We start from the raw sequence: 19,637 nt of genomic DNA, 5'->3' as shown, positions 1-19,637 counted from the left end.
TGGGAGGAGTTCCTAGTTCCATGAAAGGCAGAAAAGCAATTGCAGTTTATCATCAAAATTCACCGGGCAGCAGCAACAGTCCATTTGGAAGGTAAAATAGCTTTTCTCTACCAAACGGACCCTGCGTTGGTTTTGGGCTTGGGCTTGCTGATGCAGCTCGATCGATGGCCGGACAATCCCGAAAGCCCGGCCCCTACCGGCCCATAAAGCCCGTTGAAAATAACAAAAAAAATAAAATAAAAGGACGAATTCCTAAAATGGGAAAAAGAGGAGGAAAAAAAAGAAATCTATTTCCTTCCCCCTTCTGTTTTGGTGCGTGAAGAAAATGCAGAAAACCTTGTGAAGCCAATAAAAAAGATTTTGACCAATGTAAAAAGAAGAAGAAAAATATATATATTAAAAAGAAAAAGAAAAAGAAAGAAACGATTGTCAACGCATGTTCTTCGCGATAAAGGTCGCAACCGGGTCGTGCCTGCTGGCTCTGTTCTTCCGCTCACTCTCTTCCACCGTTAGCGAAATTACTCTTCTCTCCCTCTAACCCTCTCTCTCCCTCGGCTTCACGTCCATGGCTTCCCCCCCGATTCCCGCAGAACCCTAGAAAATCCGCCCTCCTCCCTCCCCAATCCCCCCCTTGAACCTCATCGCCTCAGCTCCCGATGGACGGTGCCGGCGACGACGGCGCAGGCGGCGCCTCCAAGCAGAGCAACGCCCCGGCGGCGGCCCGGCGGCGGCCCCTTCTCCCGCGCCCGCGCCGATGTCGAGCGCGAACGCGCCACCGCCTTTCCTGAGCAAGACGTACGACATGGTGGACGACCCGGCGACGGACTCGATCGTGTCGTGGAGCGCCACGAACAACAGCTTCGTGGTGTGGAAGCCGGCGGAGTTCGCTAGGGATTTGTTGCCCAAGTATTTCAAGCACAACAACTTCTCCAGCTTCGTTCGCCAGCTCAACACTTACGTACGCGGCTCCCATCTCTTGTCCCTTTTTTTGCTTTCCTCTCTTCTTTCTTTCCCGCCTTTCGTTTACCCGTGTTGATTGGAGTTTTGGCTTTGGTGGTTTTCGTCTACGTTGACCTGAGAGTCTTGAGGCTGGCTTGTGGTGGATGATCTATACTGGTCTAGTTTCAACGGCTAGTTTTGGAGCAGGATTAGCGCGAAGATAGGTAATTGTAAAGGGATTGGGGATTGTATTAGGGTGCGGGATTTGTTTTAGATTGAACGGTCCTTTAATGAGGTTTAGATTTGATTTAATTCGAAAGTACGGGTCTTTGTGGTGGCAAGACACCGTTGTGCATCTCCTCGTAGTCTATCCGGCTCTTTGGTTGAAAGGGGCATTTAAGCGCGGAAACTAGTGATTACAAAATCTGGGCAAAGATAGGCCTACTTTTGGTTTTGGCTTGAAGAATTGAATATCTATACTTGTCTAAGTTCTCACTGAGCGACAATAAATCATAGGAAATTAAACCAGGTCTATCACATTTGTCCATTTTATGGGTCTCACATGGATGACCGGGATAGACTTGATTTGCTGAACCTGGAGCCATTTCACCACTTAGCATCACACAATCGGTGCCATCAAGGACAGCATTAGCAACATCAGTGGCTTCAGCTTTCATCAGCCGGGTGAATCCATCTGGGTGAGTGAATTCTGCCAAGTGCCACCGGATAAATCACATCCGGTAAAAGACTTGAAGAACGGAAGGGTAGGCTTGTGGCCCTAGAAACAGTGGCGCATAAGTGAATGATGGGGGATGGGCATCGCATAGGGTGTAGGCACTTGTTTGTGGACATAAGGCTTTGTGTATGTATGTTGGGAAGAAGAGGGTTGTGGTGCTGAAAAATTGTCGTGGGATGCTAATTCTCCCATGCATAACCGAACCATGGGACCTAAGATCTATAGTTTTCATAGATCAATAATGGGGATGACATTGCAATATCGTGTAGAATTCTGGGGTCTGAAGTTTCACATTGTTATCTTTTCCCTTTACCAGAATTATCAAAAGTTGGCGTAGCATATTTGAAGACATTATTAAGGCATTTGATTACTATTGATTAAAAACGGACATCTCAACTATCCTTTCTCGTCCTGGGCATGACTGGATAATCGGAAGGAACACGCAAAAAAAGAAAACAGTCAATCAATAAACTCATGGTAAAATCCCTCTATGAGATGATGCATTTTTATTACAATTTCATTTTGAGTGTTATGCAATAGATTGAGGAAGCAGTTTGGTGAATGACCTGCTATGTGTGGTGGAGGTGGGTCAACTGATGGCTAATTGCTTCATGCATCTAAGGCTTGATTTGCAATATACAGTTGTTCTGTGAAGTCTCTTTTATTCCTAGTATGTTTCATAAGGAAGATTGAGGTTTGTTGTGAATAAGTTTGCTAGTGGAATCCTTGCTGCATAACCTACTTTAATGAGGATTGCGATGAGCTTTCTGGTTTCTTCATGTGGAAATTTTTTTGGATTATTAGCCTCCTGGTCTTCCAGACTACCAATTTGTTTATGGTGCCAACTTATTTTCCTTTTTCATGAAGTTGGCCAAGCCCAGGGGCTGTGTGAAACCTGTGTACTGTCTCCTATGAATGGAGCTGTGACTCTAGACAAGTCATTTTCCAATAAGATTGTTTTTGTTCTTTGTATGATTTGTTGCCCTTGCACTTTTATGTGAAACAATATCTTTTTCTTTTTAATAGATTTTGATGGTGATTTGTTTTGCAAGCCAATTTCCAGCATTCTGGCAGATGGTCATGCAATTATTCTGTGCTGGATTTTTTAAACTTGTGGCTGGTTATTCTTCATATTTGATCTTGTAACACAAAGGGAGAAGAAAATAAGAAGGATCATAAACCTAGCATCTTGGCAAGAACTTTTGCATTGGCAGTTATGTGACTAAGAGCATGTTTTGCGGGTAAAAATTTTAAGAAAATGAGGATCATTCTTGAATTCAGTTTTACTAGGATCAGCTTTTGTTGAAATTTAGATTTGTGCGGGTTATCTTCTGTCTGCTACTGTTCTTTCTATATTAAAATGGCAGAGCACTGTCAGCATGAGCAAAATTTGACCATCCTTCCAATATGTGTGATGTTGAGCATTTTAATCATATGCTATTGGCCCTACAGGGTTTCCGGAAAGTTGATCCAGATCGCTGGGAATTTGCAAATGAGGGTTTCCTGAGGGGTCAGAAACACCTTTTAAAAAGTATAAGTAGACGAAAACCCGTGCATGGACAGGGCAGTCAACAGCCGCAGCAACCACCTGGACAGAGTTCTTCAGTTGGGGCATGTGTAGAGGTTGGCAAGTTTGGGCTTGAGGAAGAAGTTGAAAGGCTCAAAAGGGACAAAAATGTGCTCATGACAGAGCTTGTGAGGTTGAGACAGCAGCAGCAGGCCACTGATGGCCAACTGCAAACGATGGTCCAACGACTCCATGGGATGGAACAACGACAGCAGCAGATGATGTCATTCCTAGCAAAAGCTGTGCAGAGCCCGGGTTTCTTTGCTCAGTTTGTACAGCAACAAAATGAGAGCAACAGGCGCATCACTGAAGTGAATAAGAAACGCAGACTAAGGCGAGATGGCTTATCTGAGAATGAGCATACTGCTGCTTCTGATGGACAGATTGTTAAGTACCAGCCTCCAATAAATGAGACTGCCAAAGCATTGTTCAGGCAGATGATGAAAGTAGAAGCTCCTCAGCAGGAGTCTTTTGACGATAGTCCAGAGAGTTTTCTTCTCGGTGATGGTTCATCTCTGTCCAGTGGCATGGACAGTAGGACTTCGAGTCGCATCTCTGGGGTGACTCTTCAGGAGGTCCCGCCAACTTCTAGCCAGGTTCCTGAGATTCCACCAGCTTTGGGGGCCTCAGCAAATGATCCCTCATCTGCCGTATCTGAACTAAAGGCTCCGTCACAGGGTACTGCTAAGGTCACTACTAACCAGTTTCCAGATATGGGTATGCTCGCAGGAGCACAGGAGTCTGAAGCAGTCTCCGTTAATCAGGCAGATACCGTTATGACTGGGATCTCTCAAACACAAGACATGGTGCTGGAGGATATTGCTAATATATCCAGAGATGACTACATGGGAGCAGATCTGCATAATGGTGATTACATGGATCCTGCATCATTTATGAATGGGTCGATGCCTATAGAGATCGATAGCATTTCCCCTGACCCCGACATTGATGCTTTGTTAGAGAGTTCCACCTTCTGGGATGATCTTCTTATGCAGAACCTTTTACCGGAGGAGGGTGAATCAACTTCAGCAGAAGCTCATGCTGGGGCTAATGACGCGCAGCCGATGGAGAATGGATGGGACAAAGCCGAGCACATGGATCAGCTTACTGAACAGATGGGCCTCCTCGCATCTGATAACAAGGGGATTTGACCTTATACAAATTTTCAGTCTGTTCCCACCATAGCTCAGGTTGAAAGATCGTTGGTGAGAGGGGCTCATTTTGGCCTTCCCCAAGAGCATATCGGGCATCCGAGTATTCATACATATACAAGCCTTTTCTGAATGTCACGGGCCCCAAACTCTGCACATCATTTTGATACTTGAGCTCTGGTGGAAGAAGGGGCCATAAGTCGGATAGCTTAGTTAAGGGGTACTACAGCTTCAGTTTAGTCGGCTCTTAGATGGAAAGAATATAAAGGATGGACGTTTGCCGAGCTAAAGCGTTGCTGAAGAAGTATTGTATAATTTGTTAATTTGTTAAGCTGATGAAAACCCCTTCTCTAATCGTATGTCTCATTTGAGATTTATGTCCATTGGTTTTTCACCTTTTTAGTGCAGCGGGTGGGAGTTTTCACACTAACTGCCTTGAGGAATTTTGAGATTTCTTTACCGTCCCTCATTAACCTTGCCCATGAGTCATATGCTGGACTGGCGTTCTTCCTTTAACTGGGGGTTTCAAATTTGAATGATTAATGGCCACGATTAGTCACTTTTCAGCTTGATTATGCATTAGACATTAGGTTAAGAAACTCACTTGTCGATGTTGATTACGCAAATTAGGAGCGAGCCATTCGCTTAAGCTCTTCCTCACGATGAAACAAGATAGAAGGGCGTGTGCATTATAATCGTCCACGTTTCACCCACTGGGGAAATTTAAAAAGGGAGTGAAGGAGAGTAGATGCACATGTTTAACGACATCCATAAAAATTGGCAACTTTGTTATCAGGAAACAAGCTACGAATCCAAGCAGCCAGACTCCACGTTGCGCTCCATGAACGCTCCCCAAAACTAATTGCACTCGTAGCCAGACGAAAAGGCACTGACATCACCACAAAAAGCTCACCTGCCCTTGAATTCAGGGATAGTCACAGCCACTTGTCAGGTCTTCGTTGTTGGAAAACAACCACGTTCATGTCTCAACCCATGTTTATAAACCCGTGAACTTCATTCTTCACATAATAGACAGAAAAAAACACTGGTCTTCCTGGAGTGTAAATGACATTGGTAAGAGAAAGAAGGCGCCAACAAGCATTGAAGCTCTCCCTGCCTCCACAGATACTCGCAGCTGATCTTTGGCAACCTGCCAAGTTACCAGCATTGTCCTTCGCCATCCAGCCAGAGTCCCCTGATGTTGAAAGCTTCTCTAAGTTAGAGAAACTGGCTGTTCTAGGCCACGGTAATGAAGCTACTATCTATAAAGTCTGGCATTGTCAAACAGCTTCAATTTATGCTCTGAAGGTCCTCCGTGTTGATCAGCACACAACAGATGTATGGCAACAGGCAGGACAAGAAGCAGAAATTCTTAAACGGGTAGACTCGCCACTGATCGTTAAATGTCATGCAGTTCTGAACAGCGGGTGCATCGACTCGGATAATGCAGGGGAACTATACTTCCTAATGGAGTACATGGAAGGAGGGTCTCTACAAGATATATTATGTATCCATAGGAAATTGCCCGAAGAGGCGATTTCTAGAGTGGCGAGACGAGTTTTGGAGGGGCTATGCTATTTGCACAGTATGAAAATAGTGCATAGGGATATTAAGCCATCAAACTTGCTTATAAACAGTAAAGGCGAGTTGAAGATTGCAGATTTCGGTGTGAGTCAGGTTGTAGCTAGTACTTGTGACCCTCATGTTTCTTATTTAGGGACATGTGCTTATATGAGTCCTGAGAGGTTTGATCCAGAAAGGTGGGACGGTGAAAAAGAAGGAGGGTTTGCAGGGGACGTTTGGTCTCTAGGAATTGTCTTACTAGAATGCCACGTGGGTCATTTTCCCTTGATAAGTCCAGGAGAGACACCAGATTGGGCAACTCTAATGTGTGCTATTTGCTTTTCAGATAGGTTGGAGATTCCTGAAACGGCATCACCAGAGTTCAAGAGTTTCGTTAGTAGGTGTCTGGAGAAGGATTGGAGGGCTAGAGGGACAGTCGACGAGCTCCTCCGTCACCCTTTTGTGAACAAAAGCAGTGGTACAAAAGGGTGGTTTGGTTAGCTCAGCACGGCGTGTTTACACCTGCTCTCGCCTTCTTCCTTGGAAATTTATTCGTTTTATATGTATGATCTTATTAAGCAACAGATGTTTCTTCAAATTCTACAGGTTAGGTTTGGACTGGCATATTAAAATCCTTCTAAGATATGAAGATTGCTCAAGATTAATTGGAAGTTCTATTTGATGAAGGTTTTAAATCATTTCATAGGGTGGTTATCTGAACCTTGAGATTTCAGAGGAACTAGTTGAAAATCGTGTCTTACACATGAATGTGGATATCTTCTCAATCAATCAAAATGAAAAAAGAGACTCACACTTAAAAAGCTGTACGCCTCGTGCAGATTCCAGTTCTGACGCTAAAGGAAAGAGGATAAATTGGTAGGTGATGGGAGAAAAAGGGAGAGGCCTCTGAATCGGCAAGACAAAAGCATTTGTACTTCGATGAAATGCAAATAACATGTGATTGATCCAGCAAAATCATCAAAAGTTTCTGGACAGTTGTAACAGAACAAAGAAGAAGGAACAGCAAAACTTGCTAAAAGTATGTTTATGCAGTCTAGACATGATAAAGGATATGATACTACCACAAAAATAATAACTTCTTCCTCAAATATTTTTACAACTTGACACGTAAAATGCTTTTGTAAAATCTGTGGAAGAAGCTGCTATTGTTGTGGGAATATCATTAGCCTGTATTAATTACAAAGGGTCGGAATACATCAGCGATCATCACATCCATCAGGAGTTTAAGACCACAATATGCGATAACTTACTAAGTATTTAATATCTATGGTCTATGACTCGGAGAAAAGAGGCTTAACTTTCAAGAACGCAAAGGCCAGAAGCAGGAAGTTTGGCTTACGTAAGATCTCTTCAACAAGGCAGTCTCCAATACAAAAGTTTCCCTTATTTGGCAATAATCTTAAGGAAAAGGAGACTTGACTTGTGGCACTATCATCAAGTATTCGTGACTAATTACTCTTTCTTAAAATGTTGAGCACCGATATCAAGTTCTTCACCAGACATGTAAACACTTGAATTTTAATGCCGCAATCCAAATCTAGGAGCAGAAGACGACTTGCAGAATCTGGGCAGAACTCTTTCAAAATTTAAATGATGCTCCAAAGTCCAAGATTTTACTAGAGATTAACGACATAGTAAAAGATAAAATGTCAATACTTCATTGCTTGCGACTTCAATGTTTGAATTACCAAAAGCATTGAGTTCATAAGATGGCGTAAGTTGAAGTAACACCAATAAGTCCAAGAGGGCTTTGTGGAATCAAGTTTCAACATCTACAACCAATAAACCAACTGCATGAGCAGAAACTGACGAACTGAAAATTCTAAAGAAACAAGAAGAGCGAATGTCCTTGTGAAGTACATCTCTTCTGACCTTCGCATCTTCATAGTCTCTCTATGGCTCTAGGAGCATGATTCCAAGAAAACTGTAAGATACACCAGCAGATCACTCTGACTTCTTAATTGCCAATTCAAGCTCGTACAAAATTATTGCATCTCAGGACAAACCGATACACAGCTAACTTGTAAATGGGACTCAAGGATCAAAACCATATACTTACTTACCCAGTGAAACCGCCTAGAATGAAGTTCACCCATAGAAGTGCTTGAGTTACTTCAGTGGTAATCCAAGAAACTACTCTCTGATTGATCAGAGACACTGTGCGTCACCGGCCAAAAAGATGTCTCCATTACTTTGCAGAAGTGGAGTCCTTATGCCTAGTTATCGCCATTTGTCTGGGAAGAAATCCACCTGCGTTTAAATTTATGTGGAGATTATGGCAAACACGTCTCAATGCTCAAAATTGCTCAAAATTCAAAACTTTACGACTGCAATTACGCGAGGAATGAAGAATATAAATGCTGCAAAAAGTAAAGGAGATGTTCACTCAGACAATCCACATATGCATGCATTCTGAACTCAGCAAATGGGATTACACCAACCCTCCTAATTAGACCAACAGAGTTATATCTTATCGAAGACTTGCACCCCCAAGATGATAATGAAGCATGTCGAATTCGAATTCGAATTCGCGCTAGCAGAAGTAAGACAAGGAATCCAACATGAGAAGACTGGCGCCGGAGCCCGGTTCGAAAGGGAACAAACCTGGTTTAGACAAGAGATTGATCCGAGACCGAGGGCCTTCGAACTTCCAGCTCTCCTCATCCATGGATTTGACCTCCTTCTCCAGCGCAGCCTTCAGATCAGCTTTCAGAACTGCAACCCAAATTCAAGCAACAACATTACGCACGCCGAATTCATCGCTGAAGAAACAGAAAGCGAAACGACGAGCGGCGGCGGGAGATTTGATTTGATCACTCGCTGACCTTGCATCGCCTCGGCCTTGCGGTCGTGGAGGCACATGTGGTCGGGCGGGAAGGCGAACTCCTCCACGGACAGAGCGGCGTTGCCGGCGCTCCCCCCGAAGACCGCCGCCGCCGTCGACATCGACGAGCGCGACGGCGACGACGAGCTACTGTTCATCGCCGCCGCTTCCCCTCTCTCTCTCTCTCTCTTTATATCGCCGGTTCGGACGCTCGTCCTGCTTCGGCTCAGTTCACCGGAGCCAGCAACGATTCCGAGGCGGATTCCGCTGGATCGAGAGCAGGAGACGAAGGCGAAACTCAGAACGAAAGAGACGAGAAGAGAGAGAGAGAGAGAGAGTGGGCTTCCTTTTCAATGGCAAAGCCCTTTGGGCCTGAGCTTAAAAATCGCGCCTTTGCTCCTCCAGAGTGACCTGAGCTGCGACGCATAGCCGTTCCAGGACGGAACTACTCCGACCTGAAGATTCGCCGGAGACGGGGAGCCGCTGCCGGATCAGCCTCGGTCGGTCCGTACTCGCCGATCATCTCTCATTTCGTCCTCGTTTTCGCTCGTCGGCGCAAGCGACCCGACGGTTTCGCCGCTCTCGGCATCGAAATTCGCTCTTCTTACGTCCCGTCTCGGCTCGCTGGGATTCGCGAGACCAGGGAGGAACCGCAAGCTGGAGCGAAAGGGGCTTCTCCTCCGCCGCGGCGGCTCCATGGAAGATCGCCGGCGAGGACGCCCCGGGATTTGTCTGGGACTGGGAATGCTGATGATCGCGTTTGCATCGTCGGCGACGAGCGAGGTCAGTCTGATTGTCTGAATTCGTTCTCCTTCTTCATCATCGACTTGTTGCATCGTTGTCCCATCCGGTGGCTTTCAATTAGCATTGCCGCGACACTTTCACGAGCTCAATTCATCCTGTAAAAGAAGTTACTTGACAGTAAGATCGAATCGCCATCACGGGGCAATGATCTCCTGGATCATGCTTGTTGAGTCAGTCTCTTTGGTCTGCAGGAGGAAACGCCTAGCTTAGACGGCTATTCCACGGCTTCTGATGCATGTGCCGTCCCTTGCCGCGAGAAATGGGTTGCGAAAGCTTACTTTGACAAGTTTGGAAGTTTAGAAGATGCCGCTTTCGAACATTATAGGGATGCCGAGCTTACTCGTTGCTCCTGCGAAATGCAGCCTTTGGATCTACGTGACGCGTTCAAACTGTCTGATTTGGATCGCCGTCTGACTGGCGATGGCTCTCATCGGAGTCTCTTTACATCTATTAGGATTAGTGTTGATGAAGAGCTTGCAGCCAAGTCGCCTTTCCGCTTCTGTGAGGTTGTACTCGTCGAAAGACTGCCCTCCGGAGTGTTTGCTGACCCGTTTGAGCTGCAACACATTCGGGACCGTGGAGGTAAGTTCCTGGTGTATCCTTCTAATCAGCTGTAACGGATGCTGAAAATTTGATGCCTGGACGCTCTAGCATTTATGCTGTTTCCATTTTTATTTTGCTATGCTAAGTTTAATCTGCTGTTGCAGTATATGGTGAAGTTGCTGTCTTCGGAGATGCGAATTTGGAGTTGCCGTCATTTCTTTCAAATCGTACGCTTGTTGAGGTTCACATGTTTTTTAGCCCCAACAACCTGTTGGAACAGATGAATGGACTCGAAATCAAAGTAGACGTTCCAGTACATGCGCGCTATCAGGTCAGTTTGAAGGAATTGCCCTTTTCTCCTTTCACAAGTAGAAATTATGATAAGATTGAATTTTTTTGAGGAAGAACAGATCAGGTGCTATTATAAACTGTTGCCCCCATGTACTTGCTTTCTTTTTGTTCTTAAATGATAGGGACTGCTCGGGTTATGCATGTAATCAGCTTGTCTTTCCGATTACCTGAGATATCAAAAAGCGAATGAACTAAAATTTGCTAACGTCATTGGTTCCATTTGATTCCATTTCCTGCTCATGAATATGTTTTCTGTACCATCTTGTTCAAAGCTTTTAGCAAGTGGCAGGTGTATCCACCTAGTTTCCTTAGTAGATACTTTATTTCACTACAGGCAATCCATTGTAATCTTGTGTTACCTATAAGTAGTTGAATGGGAATGGTAATTTGCATTTTCTTCCTCCACTTTTAGATGTGGTCATCAAAGTTCCATTTAGTTTAGAACAATTTGTTCATATACTGAGTAATTGTAAATAAGTCACCAAAGAAAAATATGGTTTGTGTAGATTGAGTGAGGTCATGACAATAATGGCTTCTTAATTTACTGTATCAAACTTCCACGGATATTCAAATTTCGCTTATGATACCCCTACTAGTTTCCTAATCACATACTAAAGAAAGGGAAGAAAATCGAGAAATTATCCTTGATCATAGATGCAAATTGGCATTGGCTATATCTTGATCAAAATATCTGAATCTTGCTGTGCAACATGCTTTGAAGCTTAGAATATGGTACTTAGGATAAATTTTGCATTGTTTTTTGGATTTCAAATTTGTTGGTACTGGTCCACTAGTAAAAGGCAAATGAATGGACACCTAGCATCTGAAAATTGGAAAACTTTGCAGGCCCTAGATGGAAGTGGCTATTCAGCAGTTCAATTTGGAGAACCAGATGTTTTTGCACGTTGCAGCATGGAGCAAAGGTCAAGCAATCAATCCCATTTCTTTGTTTTGACCAGTAATGGTGCTGCTATATCTTATAAGAATCCTATAGTTTGGAAAATACCCTCAGGCATAGAAACACATGCTGGATTTGTATCTGTTGTTACCTTTCTTTCAGCCTCATTATCTGCCCTTGTGATAATTGTGGCATCTGTCTTTCATTCCGGCATCAAACTGCACAAAAATGTGAAAACATTGTAGTTCGTCGGGAGCAACTTACTGTACAAGCATTTATAGAGAGGCTATTAGTCTCTGTGAGGATGTGAGTTTAGAGTTTATCCTTGCATTTCGCAATTTTTCCGCAGTTGTATGTTTTCAAGTTTGGTAGTTGAGAATTAAATGCTCATATGTTGGGCATGAGATGAAATGAAAATTGTGCTCCCACTAATTGGTGCAACAATCCAATGGCCCTTTTGATGCTTAGTAAGATTACAGAACATTTCTGCTTGCCAAACTGTAAGGTTATGGAAGAATGAAAGTGCAAATTGCTCTCTTCTTGGATAATAAGGTACATGATTTTGCATGATGTCTATTTGCTTTGCAGTATTCAATTGAACTTAATTTCTGGCTACAGATTCTAGCTGCCTTTTTTGCCCCAATCTGAAGTAAATACACATCCTTGAAGATTAGCCTTCATTAAATTTCATTTCACCAGGAAAGAAGAAATCTTCAAGGTTCATCTCCACTCCAGTAGCTCTTCACCTTTGGCCCAGTAGGCCCTTCCTCACCCAGGATCTCTCCAGGCAGACCTCTCACAAATTTTTCAAAAGCCGATTTAAGCTTTCTGGGAAAAAGCTTCTCCACTTTCTTGATCTCTCTTTCGAGATTATAACTAATTCTTGGACCCCACTTTCTGAAATAGTTTAGCCACGGCGGTTCAGTCACCGGAGCATTTGGATAGTCCACTGCAACTACTGAGTAGTTGACTCCGGTGTCCATGAAATTCTTACTCTTCTTCGTGTCATTCCTTAATCCAATACCTCCATTGCCCTGCAATACTGATCCTGGTTTTGAGTATGTAGCGTGGCCATGCTGCGATGAATAGACCACGATCTTATTCCCACTATGAAACTCTAGTTCTGAAGCACTCACCCAGACACCCTTACTGTGCTGCGAGAAATACACCCTCCATAGCTCTCCGGTGAAGTTGCTTACTCTTAAGGTCACATGCTCCCAGTCACCGACATGCTGGCCGATTTGTCCCAACGAGACATCGAAGAACTTAACTTTAGCCGTAGCAGGGCCATTGAAAGGGTAGAAGAGCCATATGGCTATGTCACTGAAGGTAGCACCATTCATGGGTTTGACATGCAAGTATGCCTGGGAGCTCTGCAAGTCTCCTCTTTTTACTGTGTCCTTTTCTCTTCCGTTCCCGGGAAGATCCAACCAGTACTCGCCGTCATTGGAACTGCCTTGGGGAAGGTTCGAGCCAGTAGGCTCAATTTTAATGGGGTTCGACTCTTCGCCTTTGTGATATAGCAGCGCCCCATTGCTGAAAAACCAATCCACCGACGATGGGAAATAGGATTCTTCTGGATGAAAATATATGACTGGCGCATAAGCTTGAAATAATGCCTCAATTTGGCTCAGGTTGGGCAAAAAGTGTGCGTAATCCGGGTTGTTATTCTTCAAGCACGTGAGAGAATGAGGAGAATCTTTACCACCATTTTTGGCTACGAATGTTCCGAGACATGCGCCTCTGGCCTGTGTTCCTCTGCTCTTGGGTCTTGTGGTGAACATGTTGATCCCATTCGGGTCAATTGCCTTGCCAGGGCCCCAAATCCACATGTCGCTCTCGCATTGGTCGGTGAAGTCCAACCGAACACATTGGATTTTGTCAGTGGACGGCTTCTCCGGCGAGGTGGTCACAACATGTCCGACGGCAGCATAGCCTTCAGGGGGAATTGGGCACCAAATATAACCATTGCCATCTTTCTTAATTTGCGAGGACTCACTGTTCCATGTCGGAGCATAGTCGATTGGCTCCTTGAGAGCTCCATTTGAGGGGTCATCCGTCTCGTCCTTCCCAACAAGAACCCACCCATGAAGAGCCTGGTTATTGGGTTGGCAATAGAATCCCAAAACGGAGAATCCTTCTGGTACTTGTGAAGGTTCAAAGAACGTTGCTCCAAGATTGTTTGGTCCACCCTCATGAGTAGCCCAAATCTTGTTGAAAGAAGAAACTTGACACACTTGTAGCCCTCCAAAGTCAATAGTGCCAGTCGCAAAACCCGAACCTGTATAGTACGATGAACAACGGCTCCTTAAAAACTTCATCATGTAATTTGCGACGAGAACGACTCGAGAAAACCAGACTTTGCACAAGAGAGAGTTACCTGATGGCCAAGCCGGCAATGGGGATGGAAGCTTGAAGGTGGTTTCGATGGGGTCGGCGACGTTCTCATCGGCACAAGTATGTGCGAGGCGATTCCCCATGTTGATGAGCTTCTTCTAATGAGAAAATGTGGGAATGAAACGTCTTATACACATGCTATCCTTTGAGGAGAGTAAAGCTACATGACAAGCAAAGGCATATTCCGTTCGCTTTGGACGCTAGAATATATGTTAAACGTTGAGCTTCAAAAAACCCGCCCGAAGATTTTGTCGTGCAAGGGAAATGTTTTGGTTTGAGCAAGTCTTGCAAGCATTGTAGTTCTGTTTGGCGGATCTGCCACTATCGTTCCAAGAAGTTACCAGACAATTCGAGTTTCTAAATGAATCTAATGGATAGGTGGATCACGTTGCATATCTATAAATAATAAGAATGTTAGATAGAATGGAGTTTTATGGTTGAGTTATGTCATTGTAAATATCATACCTCAAAACCATCACAAATAGGAGATGACACAACCATCCTTCCATCCAAAGAACACAGTCTCAAAGCTCCCAAAAGTCCCCTTGTTACTTTACTCATCGCTAGCTAAAAAACCTGAAAATATTGGGGAAAATAGGAGGGTGAGCAATTACAGCTTAGTGAGTGAGTATTGCATCTCTTCTAAACAAATTGAGCACCCACTATGTATATTTACAAATTAAACCACAACTCCTTTAACCTAAATCAAGAATAGAATAAACATATAATAAGAAAATCAGTTACATATGTTTCAACATGGTTATATTTATGGAAAAAAAATTCATTTCACAATAATATCAAAACAAACATTAATAGTCCAATCCATTGATCAATCTTATTAATTTGTACACCAATGATCCATTCCATTTATTAATCTTATGTCACACATCAATAGTATATTTTATTGATCTATCTCATATAAAACTACACATCGATGATCCATTCCAACGATTAATCTCAAATCACACATCTCCATCGACTAAACTTAAATGACATGTCAGTGGTCCACTCTATCAATCAAACTCATATTATATGTCAGTAGTCCATTCCATTTATCAATTTCATAGTCACGATATAATGCTTGGTAAGAAGGCAATTCCTCCCTTGCCAGGTCTCCACATATTATTAGCCAATGGCTTGGACTAGTATGTGCATATCCATGAGCCCTTCACTAATATCACAATGTTATTGAACATCAACACCAATCCACAACAACCTCCACAATTCACAAATCCAAACCAAAATATAGGTTTTACAAACCAAAACATATAATCTTTCTATAACCTAACTCATTCACCAAAGATACTTTTCATAAAGCAATCTTCAAATCATTTCAGAACTCATTGCTTAAACTAGAATAAATTTCACATATATTTTCACAACACATTTCATAAACCAAGTTCACAAATTAGCATATGTATATATACATATAACCTTTTGCAATAACTTTCCAAAAACATTTGACAAACCATTCATAAATATCAAAACGTGATAAATGCTTGATCCAAATTTTATGTAACAAAATGTGCTTATTTATATCTCATAACATATTAAATCTTTATCATTTTGAAGACATGAGTTTACAAATTCTTAGAAAAGATAGAATCACTTACCTCAAAATGCCTACGTTCAAATGATAAAGATTTCTCCAACCGTTGAATTTGCAATCCTATCAAATAAGTGGGAAACAACGATAAAATCGAGTAACACACTACCTCAATTACGAAACAGCTATACTACACCTAAATGCTAACAAATCATATGCCCAAAGTGATTTTATAAGCCGTTTGCAACGTGGAGCTTGAGCGCAGAATTTAGTTATACCATAACTCTCTCAATCGAACCTTGTTTCAAACGTACATACAATCTATAAAAAGCTCTTTCAACGTACTACAAAAATCCCAACTTAACCTTCCAAAAATAAAATCTATTGCACCCCATATCCTAATAGGAACAATTATGACATGACTATCCTTCCATCCGAAGAATGCAACCTCAAACTATACCTAAAAATCCGTGCCCAAAAGGCCCCATCGTTAGCACTCTCGCACTATCATCGTTCACCGAAGAATTCAAAGATATTAGGAAAAAAAATAGTGAGTAACCACAGCTCAGTGAGTACTATAAATCTTCTAAGCATATCAACCTCTACCTTACACATTAAAAACTCGAAGACATGACTCTTTTATACTAAACCAAAATATAATAACTCACAAGAATAAATGAGTCATATATTTTTTTCAACCTTGCTACATCAATAGTAGAATTTCTTGTTCATCCGTAACATCAAAACAAGTATTGCTAGTTCAATTTAATAATCAAACTCATTAGATTTCATGTCAGTATCTCATTCCATTTTCCAAACACGTACCACATCACCTCAAGGCTCTAGAGGTTGCACTTACGAGATCGTATCATCGTGTAACACATAGCCCTAACCCATATATATAAATAATACAAGATTCTAGAGATGGTCCTCATGAAATTATGTTATCGTATAGCAATTAGTCCTAGACCACAAGGCTCTAGAGGTGATTTCCATGAAATTACATTATCTTGTAGCACTTAGCCTTGAATTGACACATATCAATAGTATAAGACTCTAGATGTGGCTTTCGTGAAATTATATTATTGTGTAGTACTTAGTTTTTTATCAACGTATATCAATAGTATAAGACTCTAAAAGTGGCTTCCACATGATTTAAGTCACTGTGTAGCACTTAGCCATTGACTACAAGGCTTCATGTAACACTTAATCCTACTAATTCATCTTATGATTGGCTTCACAAATCAAAACATAACTTTTCACAAATCAATTCTCTCCCCAAAACCAATTTAGAATTCATATCATAAATCAATAATATTTCGAAATGTCTTTCTTATTAAACATTTCTCAAATCATCAAGGAACCCATTTCATATCTTAATTGTATAAAATAGTATGCATAATCCTTCAAGAAAGGTTTGTCGAACCATCCTACAATAATTCAAAAGTACAAAAATACTCCATCTAGCTTTATACAACAATTGCATTCTCACTTCCACACACACACACACACATATATGTCGAGTTATTCTTACCTCCATGTAATCTTAAGATATTAGTACCACTCACCTAAGGATGCCCCAAAACCAAATAACAAACATTATTCGAACCATTTCTCTCACGATTCTATCAAATAAGCGAGAAATAATGTTAAAATTGAGTAACATGTTACCTCAACTACGAAATGGTTATGCTATGCCTACGTTAGCAAAATGACTCTTATGCGCTAATAAATTGCATACTCTTCGCAACACAGAGCTTGAGCACAAAACTTTATCATGCCATAACTTTCGCCACCAAACCCCGTTCCAAACGTATTTATAGTCAATAGATTGCCCTTCAAACATACTACAAGAATTTCAACTTGATCATCTCGAAATCAAGCCAAAAATAGACAAAATATAGGCCTGCATATGCTGGACATTAACTGTTCATTGTGCGTGGGAAACTTTGAAATTTTGTTTCGGGCAAACCATAAACTCAAATCAAAATTCGTAAAATTTTACGGTTCCATAATATCCTAAATTATCATTTCTATAAAAAAAAAAAACTACTCAACGACTCAAAAATTGGAGTTCGCCATCCGATTTTCCCAAAATTTTGTATTTGAGCTCTAAACCCAAAAAATACTTCGATTGATCAAATGAGGGGCTTGAGCATTTATTGGACATTGTGTTACGGGTGGAGTCGCATTCACGAGGCATCCATGGTGTGTACGCGTCAAACCCCTTTACTCTTCTTCCTTCCTCTCTCTCTCTCTCTCTCTCGGTCAAGGGAGCTCTCGGATACTTCAAAATTTTATTTTGGATAAATCTAAGCTCAAATCGAGATTCATAAAATTCTACATTTTCATAATCCTAAACTATTATTTCTATGTAAATACGCAACTGAACGATTCAAAAATTGGATTTTGCCGCACAAATCTTATATAATTCCGAATTTCGAGTCCTATATCAGAAGCTACTCCGATTGAATGAACAAGAGGCGAGAGTGCTTACCAAGTGTTTCGAATCTGCTTGGCGAGGCTCCCAGTGTGAGAACATGCGTAGCCCTCTTTCTTCTTTTCTTTCTTCTTCTTATTTCTCCTTCTCTTTTCTCCCCCTTCCCCCTTTCTTCTTTCTTCTTTTCCTTCTCTCTTTTCTTTCCCTTGCACGAGCTCACTAGTCCTGCCTCTCCTTCTTTCATTCCTTTCCCTCTCTTTCCCTTTTCTCTCCTCCTCCTCCTTTTCATTTCTTTCTTTTCTTTCCTTCTCTCTCTGTCTTCTTTTTCTTCCTCTCTCGGTCTGTCCTCCCCCTCCTTCTTTCTCTTCTTTTGACTGTTCAACCTTTCTCTTTCTTCTTTTTCTTCCTCGCTCGGCCTGTCCTCCTCCTTCTTCCTCCTTCTTTCTCTTCTTTTGACCGTTCAACTTTTTTTTTCCTTTGACTCGGTAAGAACCCGTATTTTAAGTAAAATTTCATAAGTTCCCACTTCCCTTCAAATGACTTGAAAACCACTGCTTTTACATTAGCCAGAGTGCTGTTTTCTCTCTTTCGGAAAGGAAGTTTTTTATGCTTCTAGTTTTTTTAATGTTCAATTTATTCTAGATTGGGTTAGTGTTCGATCAGTGCCGTCTTTTCTAGCTGAATTTATTGAAGGCCCCGCATAAGAAGAATTTCGCAAGGCTTGTAGGAGTTAAAAAAGATATTTGATTGAGAATTCCATTGTTGGTAGGTAGATAAAGGCCTAAACCTATCTGCACAGGAGATCCTCTTCTTTAATAGCGATATCACTGCCAAAGACAACAATCCCCATCCATAGTTTGCGATGCTGGAATCGAAGGGAGATTGATTGAAAGGCGATCGAAACAATTTTCGGTTCTACAAACCCAGAAAATATGTCTGTAAAGAAAATTTAATGCACATGAAGCATTTAATCAAATTAATCACGCAAGATATTTTAATGGTATGGGTTAGTTCTCATTGCCATTTACGAAATAGAAACCAAAGTCTATTTGATGGCGTTTATGGTTCGTTCATGGATGTTTTGGTAATGTTTCTATTTTGGAGAATAATTTTTTTAAGAAATATATATTTTTTTTGTTTCTAAGTATTTGAGCGCGTTTTATAATTATACAAAATTTCTATTTTCAAGAGAGAAATGCATTTGGTACAACCCCATATATTTTTATGACTTATAATTTCTTTTAATTTATTAATATTTTTATTATTTTATTTTTTTTTATTTTTTTTCTCCTTCCTTCTAACCGGTCGCTAGTTGGTGACTAGCTAGACAAGGGCCTGCAAGGTTAGCCTCGGAGGAGGCTCACCGGTCATCGGTGAGGTCACCCCGAGCCTCGCCGTGACTAGGCGAGGCGACCTCGCTTGGCCATGGGTGAGGCCTTGGCCTTGCGATGGTCGGGCGAGGCTTGTGGGAGCCTCCCCATCCATGACGAGGCTCAAGGGGGCCTTGCCGGTAGCCGGCGCGGTCGCCGGGCCTCGTCTGGCCGGTCGTCGGCCGGTGTTAAGGCTGGCGATTGGCAAGGGGAAGAAGGGAGGAAGGGAAAGAAAAAAGAAAAGGAAAAAAAAAAGCTTGATTCTTGATTCTTATTTCTTGAATTGTTTCTAGGAATAAAAACAAATTTTCTTATTTCTTGTTTTTGTTTCAAATGTGTTTCGAGAACAAAAAACTTACCAAAAGTATTTCTATTATATTTCTACTCTTGATAATAAAAAAATAGAAACACCTATTCCCGAGAGCGTTACCAAACGTAGCCTATCTAATCGAGGTTGCCAAATTATGACTAAGCATTGACACTTTAC

At 41.9% G+C, this 19,637-nt stretch overlaps 5 protein-coding genes across 8 annotated transcripts; 3 read left to right on the top strand and 2 right to left on the bottom strand.

Moving 5' to 3' along the window:
- Positions 1 to 475: 475 nt before the first annotated feature.
- LOC104443525 (heat shock factor protein HSF8) lies at positions 476 to 4,836 on the top strand. 2 transcript variants are annotated; one of them, XM_039312909.1, is made up of 3 exons: positions 821 to 958; positions 1,992 to 2,152; positions 3,128 to 4,836. In XM_039312909.1, exons 2-3 carry the CDS (start codon positions 2,150 to 2,152, stop codon positions 4,391 to 4,393), a joined length of 1,269 nt encoding a protein of 422 aa, XP_039168843.1. In that variant the 5' UTR covers positions 821 to 958; positions 1,992 to 2,149; the 3' UTR covers positions 4,394 to 4,836. The 2 variants fall into 2 exon arrangements, with proteins under 2 accessions (XP_010055283.2, XP_039168843.1); XM_010056981.3 differs by lacking the exon at positions 1,992 to 2,152 and having other exon boundaries at positions 476 to 958.
- Positions 4,837 to 5,424: 588 nt separating this feature from the next.
- On the top strand, positions 5,425 to 6,457 carry LOC104445937 (mitogen-activated protein kinase kinase 10). Its single transcript, XM_010059865.3, has one exon. The coding sequence runs from the start codon at positions 5,459 to 5,461 to the stop codon at positions 6,455 to 6,457; it is 999 nt and encodes a 332-aa protein (XP_010058167.2). The 5' UTR covers positions 5,425 to 5,458.
- A 1,157-nt stretch (positions 6,458 to 7,614) lies between these two features.
- On the bottom strand, positions 7,615 to 9,115 carry LOC104443524 (protein SAMBA). The gene is made up of 3 exons (XM_010056979.3): positions 8,803 to 9,115; positions 8,582 to 8,692; positions 7,615 to 8,227 (listed from the first exon to the last, which is right to left on the bottom strand). The coding sequence occupies exons 1-3, from the start codon at positions 8,957 to 8,959 to the stop codon at positions 8,166 to 8,168; spliced, it is 330 nt and encodes a 109-aa protein (XP_010055281.1). The 5' UTR covers positions 8,960 to 9,115; the 3' UTR covers positions 7,615 to 8,165.
- Positions 9,116 to 9,218: 103 nt separating this feature from the next.
- Positions 9,219 to 11,841, top strand: LOC104443523 (phosphatidylinositol-glycan biosynthesis class X protein). The gene is made up of 4 exons (XM_039313052.1): positions 9,219 to 9,584; positions 9,797 to 10,187; positions 10,313 to 10,479; positions 11,346 to 11,841. Exons 1-4 carry the CDS (start codon positions 9,498 to 9,500, stop codon positions 11,640 to 11,642), a joined length of 942 nt encoding a protein of 313 aa, XP_039168986.1. The 5' UTR covers positions 9,219 to 9,497; the 3' UTR covers positions 11,643 to 11,841.
- A 79-nt stretch (positions 11,842 to 11,920) lies between these two features.
- Positions 11,921 to 18,027, bottom strand: LOC104443521. 3 transcript variants are annotated; one of them, XM_010056977.3, is made up of 5 exons: positions 17,838 to 18,027; positions 15,408 to 15,463; positions 14,260 to 14,370; positions 13,778 to 13,892; positions 11,921 to 13,678 (listed from the first exon to the last, which is right to left on the bottom strand). In XM_010056977.3, exons 3-5 carry the CDS (start codon positions 14,353 to 14,355, stop codon positions 12,111 to 12,113), a joined length of 1,779 nt encoding a protein of 592 aa, XP_010055279.2. In that variant the 5' UTR covers positions 14,356 to 14,370; positions 15,408 to 15,463; positions 17,838 to 18,027; the 3' UTR covers positions 11,921 to 12,110. The 3 variants fall into 3 exon arrangements, with proteins under 3 accessions (XP_010055279.2, XP_039168985.1, XP_018730155.2); XM_039313051.1 differs by having other exon boundaries at positions 13,778 to 13,889; XM_018874610.2 differs by lacking the exon at positions 15,408 to 15,463.
- Between the last annotated feature and the right edge of the window lie 1,610 nt (positions 18,028 to 19,637).

The sequence above is a fragment of the Eucalyptus grandis genome, chromosome 5 (genome assembly GCF_016545825.1).
Source record: "Eucalyptus grandis isolate ANBG69807.140 chromosome 5, ASM1654582v1, whole genome shotgun sequence".
NCBI classification, from domain to species: Eukaryota; Viridiplantae; Streptophyta; class Magnoliopsida; order Myrtales; family Myrtaceae; genus Eucalyptus; species Eucalyptus grandis.
The sequence above is the reverse complement of the archived record's forward strand: the minus strand, read 5'-3'. Positions and strand labels throughout refer to the sequence as shown.